This window comes from Candoia aspera, chromosome 2, assembly GCF_035149785.1.
Source record: "Candoia aspera isolate rCanAsp1 chromosome 2, rCanAsp1.hap2, whole genome shotgun sequence".
Lineage (NCBI taxonomy): Eukaryota > Metazoa > Chordata > Lepidosauria > Squamata > Boidae > Candoia > Candoia aspera.
Window position 1 is genome coordinate 81,874,808 of NC_086154.1, and position 15,241 is coordinate 81,890,048.

The 15,241-nt window shown below is 41.1% G+C and overlaps 1 protein-coding gene across 2 annotated transcripts in view; it reads left to right on the top strand.

The window, feature by feature from the left end:
* The first annotated feature begins 2,778 nt into the window (after positions 1-2,778).
* NDFIP1 (Nedd4 family interacting protein 1) overlaps positions 2,779-15,241 on the top strand; it is a 34,284-nt gene continuing 21,821 nt past the window's right edge. For both annotated transcript variants that reach the window (XM_063292349.1, XM_063292350.1), the window contains exon 1: positions 2,779-3,061. In XM_063292349.1, the coding sequence (XP_063148419.1) occupies positions 3,008-3,061 (54 nt within the window). In that variant the 5' untranslated portion in view covers positions 2,779-3,007. The remainder of the gene's footprint in view (positions 3,062-15,241) is intronic.

Sequence of the window (15,241 nt, forward strand, 5' to 3'; positions counted from 1 at the left end):
CGCCTCGGCTGCCCCCCCCCACGATAGAGACAAGTTTCTTAACATGCACTCCATCGATTCTATTTTGGCCTCCACCACTCTTAGCCTTTCAGGGGTTTGAGATTCCTCCCTCCCTCGCGTGTTAGGCTGTCTCCCTGTTGATACCATGGTAGATTCTACATTTGGGGTCAGCGGGAACCGATACTTCCAGGACACCTGGGACGTCCCTGGCTGGGGTTCTCCCATTTCATCCCAGGTGATCAACTCTGCGGGCGATTCGCTGGGTGCCAGTTGCTCTAGTTCTCTCCCATCGTTGGATTCCTCCACCTCAGGGCTGGAACTCGAGATCTGCCAGAAACCTGAAGGTTCTGGGGTGAGGTTCAGGTCTCCGCTCTTGAATGTTGACTCGGGCATCAAGCCAGTCGGTTCCTCAAGTCCCCCGGTCGTGAGCTTGGACTCGGCCATTGTTAACTATTTTCCCTCACAAGATACTAATCTTGGTAGGAGCTAACGGTACAACTTTGGTGATTCTCAGCTTTATGTAAAGATTGCCTATTCTAAAACACCATCAGACTCATGAGCAGGATCACAAAGATATCTGATTTATTAAAGAATAGTATGCAGGATCACAAAGAAAGCTGAGAATGAAAAAAGCGCGCCAAATGGAAACTAAAAACCCTCGTCGAATGAGATCCCTCCCCCCATAGAATCTTCCCAAGCTCACAATCCCAGGTACTCCTAACGGCTTCTGATGGTCCGCGGGAAAAGTCCTTGAGCAGAGCACATAACCCAAACACATTCCATTGAAATGAACATAGATACAGAGCTTGGCACAAGGTTTCACAGTAGCTCCCTCCCAAACAGAAACGTGTGTCAGCACCATGGCATGTGAAACGTTATGATGTACAGTGCACATTGAAACAGTGAACATGACAAGTACATTATAAGCAAAATTCCGAAACTGTATGCCACAGGAAAAATTACACCAGAAACATGTAGAGAAAGTGTTTTAGTAATTAAAAATAACTCAGATCCAATTTATCATGCTTAGAGACATCTGAACTCTATGGGATGATTTAATAAAAACTAATCTATAATATACTGATTTCAATAAACCTATTTTAACCATGACTATACTCAACTTTATAGATACGATACAATAAATTCCTAGTTTGTATGAAACTATGAAGTTTGACTACATCCTTTGCAGCCAAAGGCGGCGGACATCTATACAGTCAGTAAAAACAAGACCTGGAGCTGACTGTAGTTCCGATCATGAACTTCTTACTGCACAATTTAGGATCAGACTAAAGAGATTAGGGAAGACCCACAGATCAGCTAGATATGAGCTCACTAATATTCCTAAGGAATATGCAGTGGAGGTGAAGAATAGATTTAAGGGACTGGACTTAGTAGATAGGGTCCCAGAAGAACTCTGGACAGAAGTTCGCAACATTGTTCAGGAGGCGGCAACAAAATACATCGCAAAGAAAGAGAAAACCAAGAAGGCAAAATGGCTGTCTGCTGAGACACTAAAAGTAGCCCAAGAAAGAAGGAAAGCAAAAGGCAACAGTGATAGGGGGAGATATGCCCAATTAAATGCAAAATTCCAGAGGTTAGCCAGAAGAGATAAGGAATTATTTTTAAACAAGCAATGCGTGGAAGTGGAAGAAGACAATAGAATAGGAAGGACAAGAGACCTCTTCCAGAAAATTAGAAACATCGGAGGTAAATTCCAAGCAGAAATGGATATGATCAAAAACAAAGATGGCAAGGACCTAACAGAAGAAAAAGAGATCAAGAAAAGGTGGCAAGAATATACAGAAGACCTGTATAGGAAGGATAAAATATCAGGGATAGCTTTGACAGTGTGGTCAGTGAGCTAGAGCCAGACATCCTGAAGAGTGAGGTTAAGTGGGCCTTAAGAAGCATTGCTAATAACAAGGCAGCAGGAGATGACGGCATCCCAGCTGAACTGTTCAAAATCTTGCAAGATGATGCTGTCAAGGTAATGCATGCTATATGCCAGCAAATTTGGAAAACACAAGAATGGCCATCAGACTGGAAAAAATCAACTTATATCCCCATACCAAAAAAGGGAAACACTAAAGAATGTTCAAACTATCGACCAGTGGCACTCATTTCACATGCCAGTAAGGTAATGCTCAAGATCCTGCAAGGTAGACTTCAGCAATTCATGGAGCGAGAATTGCCAGATGTATAAGCTGGGTTTAGAAAAGGCAGAGGAACTAGGGACCAAATTGCCAATATCCGCTGGATAATGGAAAAAGCCAGGGAGTTTCAGAAAAACATGTATTTCCATATCTGGACTCACTAGAGGTCTGTCCTAGAAATGATCACTAATGCAGCAGCTCTGTTTTTCACCCCAACTGTCTTGATCCAAATTTTTGTTTCAGGAGCTCTAAAGTGAATTCCACTTTGTAAGTGCTGGCGTCCATTCTCTGGAAGAAGAGTCGAATACAAGGGTCCGCACAACCGGACCATATATGAAGAGGACTACCCGTTCACGTCCCTGAAGGCTGAAGTCCAGCTCGGAGAGGCCTCCTCGAAAGAGACGCCACCTTTCCCGGGCGCCGCACTTTCCCCTTCGGATGGGAAAGGCCACAAGGCGGAAGTAGAAGCCGGAGATGGGATCTTGCTGAGCATCGTTTCCACCAACCCGAGCTGAAGGCTGGTGGATTTTCCCCTTAGAGGCACAGACTGCTGAGTTGCTGAAAACGCGGAGCGGCGGAAGAACCGGAGGAGGCGGCGGCGCGTGACGAGGAGAGGGAAGGGAAGGGGCTGGGGCTTCGGCAGCAGTAGCGGTAGGGAGTCCTCCGGCTGGCTGCTGCCGCTGCCTTGCTTCTCTGCGTCCGCCCACCACCCCCAAGCCCAGCACCGGCAGCGCCCGCGGGGGGACGGGAGTGCCTCCAAGCCGTCCCCGACGGGCCTCCGCCCGCTCCCTCTGCGCTCGGCACTCCAGGCTGATTCCCTCCCTCTTATCCTCGCTCGGTTCCTGCCCAGCGCCATGGCGGCGGCGGCCGAGCCTGGCAGTAACGGCGGCGGCGGCCGATACCAGCAGGTGAGGAGCGGCTCGCAACTGGGCCGAACGGATCACGCGACAGCCGCGGTCTTTTAGGCCGCGGCCGGGTTGGGGTTGGTGCGAAGCGAGGCGCCGAGGCCAGCGCTGCTGTCGCCGTCTGAAAGCGCCTCCGGCTAGAAGCGAGGAAACCTTAAACCCCTCGACCCCAGTAAAGTCTTTTTTTTTTTTTTTTTTGGTTGCTTCCATTTTGGCCTCTTATTTGTAAGGCAACTCCGATGTTTGCTCCGCCCCCCTTTAAATTGCCCATCCGGTTCCCCCCCCTTACTTGGTATTAGTTTTAAAGGCCAAAGGAGAGAATATTTTTTTTCCAACCATTTGCTCCGTTCGGTAACTGCAGCAGCGATGGAATAAGCAATTTACTTCTCTTCCCCAGGCTTTAGGATGCAATTTGATCGTAATGTAGGAAAAGGCAAAAACACCTCTCCTAAATAAAGCATTCTCGGTTTGTGCAATTGTTGACTGGTTTGGTTATTGACCGACTCCATATTGTAAGGATGAACTCTTCTAAGATTAGGGAGTTATGCAGTAAAAGTATCTTTTCATACTCAAAACCCTAATGATTAAAGACAGCGGTAAAACGAGAGATGCTCATCCATTTGGCCTTCTAGGCGCTGCTTACAGATGGGGAATTTAACGTGCGCCGATTGTGTGAAGGCAAGGTGGTACTGTAGTTACGCCGGATTAATTAATGGCGTAAGAGTGTGATGTAGGTCGGAAATTGTCGGGAGGCCTAATTCTTTTGATCTCTGGGGTTTTCCGTATCCAAACTAGATAGTAAAACAGCAGAGAACACTGCATATTCCAGAACTCTTAAATCTGCACGATGTGAAATTCAAATTCAATGAGCCAACTGGTCCCCTGCCTAAAAGGACTCTTTGTCAGAAAAAAGGATTTATTGAAATACAGCATTGGGTAGAATATTACAATTACTGTATATGTATTAAAAATGAGGAATAAATTAACCTAAATACGTTATGGGAAGATTTGGGATCAGCATTCTTAATCAAAATCTGGGATGGGGAAACTGGCCCACCAAGCGTTGCTACACAATTCCCTGCATCCCATATCATTAGCATCGTTTAATTGGATTTCAATTGCAGTTTCAGTATTCATTTGAAACTATTGTTCACAAAGTCTTGTTATTACCGAAGTGTCTTGCAGGTTAGAACCCCAAGAGAATATCACATTGCCTTTTGAGTTTTTGTAATTACAAAGGGTAATTAAATAGATGTCTCTTTGTTTAGCTGATAGTTTTGAGAGGGTTTAAAGCAGGTATGTACATACAGTACTGCAAGATTAGGTTCAGAACTAATTTAAAGCTGACATTTCAGTTTGGAGCCTAAATCCAAATTTTTATACTTAACATAATCATTTGAAGTTAGCTGTAACTTTTTGTTCGTTATTTTTTTGACAGACATTTCAGGAAAGCTAGTTCTTACGAAGGAAAGACTTGCCAAATTTCTGACAAATAAAAGAGTACTTTACGTTCTGTGCCTTTCTGTTTTGATTTTTTAAAAAGAGAACTACGTTTTTTATTTCTTGATAGAACTGAAAGGTGTGTGAATAGAAGCTCCTTCTGAAGGGCTTAAGCCTGCTAAGTTTCAAATGAACATATTCAGGTTTTATTGTACAAAAATGCCATTTTTGTATTAGATTTTTTTTAACAGCCATAGCTTTAATTTTAAAGGGAAACACATTTAAAAATATTGGATCCAAACAGATCAGGTTTTGCAGGCACACTGTTTGGTTCCTCCTGAATCTTTGGAAGGTTCTTATTTAATTTTGTCTGCTTTGGAGAAGCCCCATTTCAGTCTAAACATCTCCCAAGTTGTTTTAACTCAACTTCATTCAGGGTGAGATTCAGTTAAAGGTCAAATGCTATTGAGTACCAGGACACATCCATATTGTTTTTTGCAACAATACAGAACTAGTTAGTATTGCCTTTGGAGCTATTTTTTCCTAAGAATTCCCATTGTAATCTACAGCCATGGAGTTTTATTTATTTATTTATATTTCAAATTTCTGTCACTGCCCATCTCCCCCAAAGGGGAACTCTGGGTGGTTTACAACACAATAAACAAAACCATAAAACATCCTGATGGACTTCCATTGAAATACTAACCAGATTTGACCTTGCTTATTTTTTTTTCTGAGAGTAGCCAAGGTTGGCTAGGTACTAACCTAGCTATGACAAAACCATGATTTAAACCATGCTTGCTAACATAGAAATCAAAGGGTTTTGAGGCTTAAAAGGGAAATATGTTGGTGGGAAATCATTGAGAAATGATGATACTTTAAGTCATTTATATGAAAATGTTGATATTTCATTATTTATTTGTTTGTTTGCTCTGGCTTGTATGCCACTCTAGTCATAATGACTCTTGAGTGACTAACAACTAGTGGGAGGGCATTACTAAGAAGACTTGACTATGGGGTCCCTGCAAATGACAGTCTCTCAGCAGAGGGATCCATAGCAAGTCTCCCCTCCCTAAATCAACCTGGGCTAGATGGTCTTAGAAATATCCAGTACCTGAGCCATGTGAGGTTTAAAGGTGATCACCAACACCTACAATTGCACTTATTTGTTGACAGCTAATGCAGATCCCATAGTAGTGATGTTACATGGGCTAATCTAGACATAACCATAACAACCTGGGCCACCGCATAGTGAACCAGCTGAAACTTCCAGATGGTCCTCAATGATAACCCCATGTAAAAAGCATTACTGTACAGCAATCCAGCAGAGCCTGTTTCAGAAATAACCATGATTGATACCCAAGATGTAATTGCAAAAAAGACACTCTGGCCATGTCTTCCACCCAGTGTTTAAGCAGGAGCTGCAAGTCCAGAAGGACCCCAGGTTGTGAGCCAGCTCTGTCTGTAGGAGTGTAACCTCACCCAGGATTGTTTCTGGAATAATTTGGCTTTTGAATCCATAGCTGCTTCATCTGTGCTTGAATTAAGTTCCTAAAATTGACATGTGTTTTTTTAATTAAGGGTAAAGGAGTTTTTTGAAGTGCTAGTGATGGCTTGAATGGTTCCTAAATTTCCCTATGTATGTATACGCAATTGAGGACTAGAGGGATATGCATTGGAACTGAACTTCAAGTATAATCAAGGATACAGTGGTGAGGCTGAACTGAAGTGTTAGCTTCAGTCATGTTTACCGTTGTGTGTGTACCTTCCATTCAAGTTCATATAATTCTGGAAATATTTTTGGAGATTATAAGTAACAAATTTCTACTTCATAGGAATTTAGGTGAACTTTTTTTGGATTCAGTAACTGCAGGACTATAAAAAGGGCCTGATTGTGATGAGGCCTGGAATAATGCTGTTTTAGAACAATAGCCATGCATGGTTCCTAATACTGTAAGTTGTAACCACTGATTATGAAATGGAGTTTGCTGAAAAAATCCAGGAGTTATTATTTATATTGTGCTGTCATGCCATCCAGGAGTGGCATGACAGCACAATATGTATATTAGAAGTAAGTCTCATTGTTCTATGGGACTTGTACTCAGGTTTGTGTATGTATTAGATTGTGGCCATAATCATTTTATTTAGAGTCATTAGATTAGTTAAGAATTGGGTTGCATGGTAATAATTGTCAGCCCTCCCAGGTAAACCAGACAAGAAACATGATGAGATGAGCTAATTCTACTTTATTGTAAGGCTACGTTAACAGAATCTTGCAAGTCTGAAGTACAAATCTGCCACCCACCCTATTTACCGCCAGAGTAATTAGGGTGCGTCCTTTCTAAGTTTCTTTCCTTGGCTGTTACTCTGTTGCGGTCTTCTTTCTCTTCTATCTGATCGTTCCCTAGGCAGCATCTTTTCCACTGTCTTCCAAGGCCACCCTCACATTCCATCACAATAATTGAACATGCACGGACTTCTAAAAATGGATTTGTCCCATTTTCAGGAATGATTTTTAAAATTTACCTTACTTTAATATTTTAATTTTATGCCTTAGTTGATCCTTTGTTATCTTGTTTGTGTTTATTTTTGGCCAAAATCTTGAAGCCAGTTTTTATTCATGTTTTTTAGGATATTCTGTTGAACAAGTGATAATTAATCACATAACTTACTATCTTACAGTTTCAAAAACTTTCCCCAGAAAAACCCGAAAACAAGGATAGAGTATTCATGTTTTGGGGGAGGGAATTTTATTAATTTTTGTTTTTGGATGCATATTTGGAACTCTTTGTATATATGTAATTAGCACAGCATACCTCTAAGGATATATATTGTAAATATATTCTTATCTCAAAATTATATAATTAATTATATATACTACATAATCAGTGAGCACTGCTAAGAGACATGCATTTATTTCCCTGATAGCATATGAGAAATTGTGAGATAGAGCTTATAGTTGTTAGTAGTGGTGCATTGTTTGGAAGAAAGTGAAGTCCATCAATTTTGTTTAACATAAGACCCTTTTGAATGGTGTTAGCCTCTTATTTTCAAAATGATAAAGGTTGCAAATCTAACATTATGTTAGTTCTTATTTGGGGAAATTATTCTTTTTAGGTTTTTTTCTGTAATTCCAGACTTCAGAGTATGTGGATTGGCACTTAAACTTTATAAATATGTTTTCGTTGAATTCTGAGGACAGCCTCAAATCTATGTTTTAGCAGGGTGCATAAGGATGCACACATGAGATATGTCAGATGTGGTCTTCTGCCTTCTACAAAGGAAAGTCTCTAATCCTTCTACCCACAATCCTACTGCATTTTCCTCACTACTTCTGGAAAGAGACTGTTTAGTAAAACATCTGCCATTAGCTACTTTTCCCCAGATAAAATATATTTGATGCCAGTGCTACAAAACCGTTGCCAAATACTTTGGCTTCCATTAGTCCATGGTGAAGCAGATAATGTACAAGTGGAAAAAATGCAACATTATCGTTACTTTTCCCAGAAGCAGTCATCCAAGAAAAGTCACTACAAGTATTAGGGATATACTACTTTGAGAGGTTGCAAAAAGCTACGGGGTAATGTCTGAAAATCTGCAGGTCATTTGAATCTGATGGGTCTGATAATCTATACTCACACACTCACAATCTTAACCTCTTTTTTTAACCTTAGCTGTATTTACTTCTAAGTCCTTAAATTTTCTCCAGCTCTGCCCAACCACATCTGTCTCATAACCACTTTTGTGGCCTCAGTCAACTTGGGTTGAAGGCTGGTGTTGTCATCTGTTTCACCACTTCTTGAACATTGCTGCTGTCAGATATTTACTTTCCTGGTTGTTGGTGGCAGTGATGGCTGCCACTCAGAATTGCACAAACTGCCCAATTCTTCACCTTGCCGGGACTTCTCCCCTGGAGTTGTAGGTTTTCTGAACCTTTCTGCCTTGCCACCATCTGTTACTGTGCTAGAGTTAATTACAGCTCAATAGGCATTTTTGTGGCTGTTGATATTATTGCACTTGCTGGTCTCGCTGACATTCTGCTCCGCTCCCACTCATCTGTAGGCGTTTATCAGCTATTCTTGCTGGGCTGTTACTGCTTTGCCAATTCTGCTGTCCATAGATTCCTTTCTGGAACTGCTGCTACTCCTGGGCTCAGTTTCGGTGCCTTAGGCTCTTTCTGGGCTATTTTCTTATTACTCTCTTTTCAATTTTTGTTCCTTATCTCTTTGTTTCTTGTATCTCCTTCTTCAGCTTTTCTTCATTGCTGCCACTCTTTTTTTCTCCTCCATAATTTCTTTTCCAGCCAGATGCTTTTTTTTGCAGAGTTGATACCTCAAGTACAGGAAGGGCAGGGCCCTTAAAAGATAATGAGTGAGGAAGGAATAAGGGCATTTTTTGCCATGCCTCCTTTGTCTCATGCCCCTCCAGCATTGCCTGATGTCAGTGTTCTTGAGTCTACCATGAGCAAACAAGAGTGGTATGTGTGGGAGGATACCAAGGAAGAAGCCACTGCTTTCCAGAAAGCTCATTGCTGCTTCTCTCAATTTTGCCAGAGACCACTTAGATGATTCAGTAGTCTGTTAGAACAGTGTTCTGTGAGCAGATGAAATAAAAATGGAACTCTTTGGCATTAACAAGAAATGTTGTGTTTGGAGAAAATCTCCGCAAAAGAACTTCATCCCAACTATGAAAGGCAGTGTGAGTATCATGTTTGAGGCTTTGCAGCCTCAAGATCTGGATGGCTTGTAGTCATTGAAGGAACAATGGATTATGGATTGTACCATTAAATTCTACAGAGAATATCAGAATAACTTAACCCGAAGCTTAAAATAATGTAGTCATGCAGTATGATAGTGATCCTAACAAAAATCTAAAACAGAATGCCTGAAGCAAAAGCAATTCTGCGTTTTGGAATGGCTAAGACAAAGTCCTGACCTTAACCCAATTAAAATGTGGCATGACTTGAAACGAACAGTTCATGCAAGACAGCCTCCACATATCAATGAGTTGAAGCAGTTCTGTAAAGGGAAATGGGCTCAAATAATCCCAAGCATTATGTGGGATTGATCTACAGGCTTAGGGAACATTTGGTTGAAGTCATTGCTCCAGTACAGTTATGTCATAACTGTTTGGGTATAAAAGAGTATGAAAATAACCTTGAAGAAGGAATGCAAGAACTTTTAGTAAATGAGAAGTCTGTCCTGGGAAAGAAGAAGGGGTGAGTGAGAAGCCCAAGATACTGTTTCTTTTACTATAAAAGGGGGCAGAAGGATACTCTGGCAAGATTTCACGATTCTGTTATTATAACCTATAATAATAAAGTAGAGTTCCAGTGGTCCTTGCATTTTCTGTTCCCTGACTTGGCCTACCTCAAAGGACTGACATTGGTTTTGAAAGCCTCACTACTCTCCAATCAGAGAGGCATTGAATCTTACTTTAGATTGGGAAGATAATATCAGATCCTTGGGGCACCCTGCTGTCTGCAGAACAACTAACTGAAGCATTATTACAATATCAGCAGTAAGTGGATGTACAAATAACAAACCCACATAATGCTTTGGGTACAACCATTACATCAGTTGTGGCAAAGCTTGCTTCAGACAACAGTGGCTCAATAGCCTGCAACCCAAACAATATTACTTCACTCCCAGGGAAGTTTGCAGCTGCAATTTTGGAGATCCCAGGATCAATTTCTGACTTCATGACTCAGTGTGAATGGCCTATGGTTGTTCAGCCAGCAGTATTTCCTATAGATTTGTCATGAGTAATGATGGCGAGCAGGAGGGGGCCTCGATCCAGGGTGGAAAACACATGCGTAGTACTGAGGAATTAAGCAGCCATTCAAAGAGACACAGATCAGACCCACCTTAGCCTTTGGGGTTTATATGTCTGGGTTTTTCCCACGCTTCTTCAGTTTGTTAGGATTCTGTTTATATAGTAGTAATAAACACTAGAGACCTACTCCTCATCTCAGTGTGATTTCTGACTGTTAGGACAAGATTAATTTACTGGTGTAGGCTTTTCAGATACAAATACAAGAGCTCAGGCAGTCCCTGTTCAGTTGCCTGTGAACTGCCAAAAAGTATACTACAAAGCATCTCACTCTGCCTCTGAAAGTGCCAACCACAGCTGCCAGCAAAACGTGATGACACCAAAAAATTAGACCATGGCCTTTCAACCAGGAAGCTCATCGCTGCTTGATTCCCATAGATTGCTCCAGCTATGCCTTTGTTCTGAGTCTGCTGAAAAAAGGGATTGCCTAATGGGCTGTGCCTCTCACTGAGGGCAATGATCCATTGCTGGATAATTACCAGAACATCATGCAAAGTTTTAGAGCTGCTTTTGATGATTCAGCAAGGAAAGCAATACTAAATCAGGAGAAAGCAAAGCAATTGCAGAGTTTGTAACTACCTACCGGACTTCCAGTTATATGTCAGAAATGTGGAATAGAAGGACTTGCTGATGAACTGAGAGAACTGTTCCAGCATTGTGTGATAATTACTGGGGGATTGGAGGAGTTGAGTACAGAGGAAGGAATAAGGGGACAAGGTTATATATCCTCTCTGCACCACTAACCCCCCCCCCCCACCTCCGGTCACCAACTCCAGAGAATCCATGCAAACAGGAGGAGTAAAAAGATCCTTGTCTGCAGCAGAGAAGGATGAGATGAGAAAAAAGATCTTGGTTTGTGTTTCTGCTGTGAAGCCCAGGACACCTAGCCAAGACTTGTCCCACTAAAGTACAGACTCTGAATCAGTTACTAAAACTGCATCTGTGAAACTGCAGGTTGCACAGCAAGCCAATACCCGAATCACTCCAGAGCATCATCTTTGGGAAATTTCACAGGCTCCTCTCTCAAGAGCTTGGCAGGGGGGCCATGAGACAATTAAGAATAGTTTAGACAGCTGGCAACAGGCAAGTGCATTTTATTATCCCTGTTACTCTTTCTAGACTTTCAGGCTTAGAAATACAACTCTCCACTGTTTGTTTGTTTGTTTGTTTATTATCCTGCCTTTATTATTTCTATAAATAACTCAAGGCGGCAAACATACAAAATACTCCTTCCTCCTCCTATTTTCCCCACAACAAGAATCATATGAGGTGAGTTGGGCTGAGAGAGAATGACTGGCCCAAGGTCCCCCAGCTGGCTTTCATGCCTGATGTGACAGCCAACCATAGATGAGATCACAGTGCAACAGTTTAAATTGTCCACATAATTATTAGAGAAACCTATGTTTGTGGAAACAATTGACAGGCAAGCGCTTCAAGCTGGTTGCAATGTGCAACACCTTTGCAACCGTGACTGTCAAATTACACCCACTTTTGGAAGGCCCTATTCCACCTGTTAGACGTTTGAATTCATTTGTCATCTAGTTGTCTGGCATCAAATGGAAATTTTAAAAGGTGAGGTGCTATATCTGATACCAGCAGGACAACTGAAATGAATTTGCCTATAACAACTCTGTACATTCCTCTGTAGGTACATCTCCCTTTTAGGCCATTTATGGCTACCATCCCCACATCTTGCTCTCCAGAACTCCATCATCCACTGTTGCTCATGCCTTGGGACTTTCTACAGGAGAGACAGGCTGCTCAACTCCTCATAAAGGAACAGATTTGACCAAGGCTGCATACAGAAGTGTTGCAGATGCACACAAGCAAGAGGGTTCCAAGATTCTGGTGGGACATTTGGTGTGGCTTTCCACTAGGTTTTCACATTCTGCACCACCATCTAAAAAGCTGGATTCAAAGTTTATTGGACTCTTCCCAGTTACCCAGAAAATTAACCTAATGGCCTTTCATTTGCAATTGCCTGCTTCACTGAAGGGTTTATCTGGTCTTCTGTTAGTCACTGTTCATTTGTGAGGAGCCTCTCTGTCCCTTGCATTCAAAAACCCGAGACTAGGTATAGAGGGGTATGTCGATAACCCTAAAGAAGGAATGCAAGAACTCTTAAGTAAACAACTCAGTCTTGGGAAAGAAGAAGGGGTAAGAAATAAACTCAAGTCCATCTTGTTTCTATGTGGCATAAGAAAGGACAGAGAAAAGCTCTGTCAAGTTTTCAAGATTCTGTTATGTCCTATATCAATGAAGTAGTATTCCAGTGGTCCTTGTGTTGCCTGTTCCCCAACCTGACCTATCTTGAAGGGCTGACATCAGTGCAGTGTCCTTCCAAGGATGGCAGAAGGTGGCGTCCATAAATTGGAGATAATTATTTTGTTCTTTAGTAAATATATGCTTTGTAAAGTAGTCCTATTCAACTTTGTCATATGCATATCTAAACATAAAGATAAATGTATGTCTTTTTCTTTTTTCTTTTCTTTATCTTTTACATAAATTGAGGTGTGTGTGTGATGCTACCATAATCCTGTATTTTTCACATTGCTGCTAGAAATCTTGAAGAATTCCCCTGTGTTACCATAGCAACAGGATGAATTTGACGAGCGGTATCAGCAGTCACTAAGCTCATATGCATCGCTATTTGGTGACTGAGCAGTTTTTGCTCCACTGAATTAAGCTACTTAGTTACAGTTTAGTAATAGAAGTATATGTTTCATTTTCCAATTTTTCTTTGGTGGTTATGAGGAGAAGCTTGCAATGTTGTTCCTAATAACATAAGCAATTTTGATTCTCTGATGGTTTGAAGGGGGATGTGAGACCCAAATAGAAAATTCTTTTAAGGCTCAGAATTCTTTCATTAATATTTGAAAGTACATGGAAAGAAATACGAATTTCTCTTAGGGATTCCATGGTCTCTAATTATTTCTATATAATTAGGTTTTACTCCAATTGGTTATAATTTCCTCCCATCCACACTGTGTTTTTTTTTTAATATGAATTTAAGATTAGTAGTAACCAGGCTTTTTTCTTTTTCTTTTTAAAAAGAAATGTAACCACTTGTAAATAAGTACAATAAAATATTCTGCATTACAGTGTTGTATTTATTGAACATAGGATCTTTATTTCAACATACTTTTTAAAGGAAAAGATGCCAAACATATTAGGAAAAGTTATTTAACAGATGACAAATAGTACTAATATTTCCTTAGTAGATACTTTATTCAGAAATTACAGGTATTCTTATTGCATTAGACAAAGAACTGTTAGTCATTTAACCTGAACCAAGCAATTATTTTATCTCACTGCTCAAGTTTTAAATGAAGAATAAGAACAATTTGGGCTGGTTAGCACATTTGGAATTTTGAGACTTTTCTGTGGATATGCTAACAAAATGACCACCTCTAGAGGCTTGTGTGGTTGCAAAATGGCTGCTATAATGGATGTGGCATATTACAAAGAACTTACCTTCCAAGATGCTCTCTATCGCCTTGTGAACTGAGGGGAGTCATCTTCCATTTACAGAGAATGTCCTAATTCAGGAAGAAAGGTGATTAGAAGATGTATTAAAAGTGAATATGCATGTGGTTGAAATGGAGGTAGGAGAGAGCAAGATGCCCTCCAGGCCATGCTTACCTGTAATTCCAGGTGTCATTTGAATGCCCACCTTAGCATTCCAGTCTCTTGTAATGAAAATAACGTCTCTTTTAGGCATGTCGTCCAGTAGGTGCTGCAGATCCTCATAGAACTGATCTACTTCAGCATCTGTGGTTGGGGTGTATATTTGGATCACTGTGATGTTAAATGACTTAACCTGAATTCAATTTGAGACCATTCTATCGTTTTTTGGATTGTATCCAAGCAGTGCTTTAGCCACTTTATTACTAATTATGAAGGGTACTCCATTTCTTCTGTGGTCCTCTTGTCCACAGTAGTAGATCTGGTGGTCATCTGATGTGAAGTGGCCCATTCCAGTCCATTTCAGTTCACTGAGGCCCAAAATGTCTATCTTTAATCTTGACATCTCACCAATAACCACATCCAATTTGCCCTGGCTCATAGAACTTACATTCCAGGTTCCAATGGTGTGTTGATCCTTTGAACATCGTACAACCTGGGTTTAGAAAAGGCAGAGGAACTAGGGATCAAATTGCCAATATCCGCTGGATAATGGAAAAAGCCAGGGAGTTTCAGAAAAACATCTATTTCTGTTTTATTGACTAAAACAGCCTTTGACTCTGTGGACCATAACAAATTGTGGCAAGTTCTTAGCGGTATGGGGATACCAACTCATCTTGTCTGCCTCTGTATAATGACCAAGTAGCAACGGTAAGAACAGACCACGGAACAACTGACTGGTTTAAGATTGGGAAAGGAGTACGGCAGGATTGTATACTCTCACCCTACCTATTCAACTTGTACGCAGAACACATCATGCGATGTACTGGGCTTGAAGAATTCAAGGCTGGGGTTAAAATTGCTGGAAGAAACATTAACAGTCTCAGATATGCAGATGATACCACTTTGATGGCTGAAAGCGAGGAGGAATGGAGGAGCCTTATGATGAAGGTGAAAGAAGAAAGTGCAAAAGCTGGGTTGCAGTTAAACCCCAAAAAACCAAGATTATGGCAACCAGCTTGATTGATAACTGGCAAATAGAGGGAGAAAATGTAGAAGCAGTGAAAGACTTTGTATTTCTAGGTGCGAAGATTACTGCAGATGCTGACTGCAGTCAGGAAATCAGAAGACGCTTAATCCTTGGGAGAAGAGCAATGACAAAACTCAATAAAATAGTTAAGAGCAGAGACATCACACTGACAACAAAGGGCCGCATAGTTAAAGCAATGGTGTTCCCCTTAGTAACATATGGCTGTGAGAGCTGGACCATAAGGAAGGCTGAGAGAA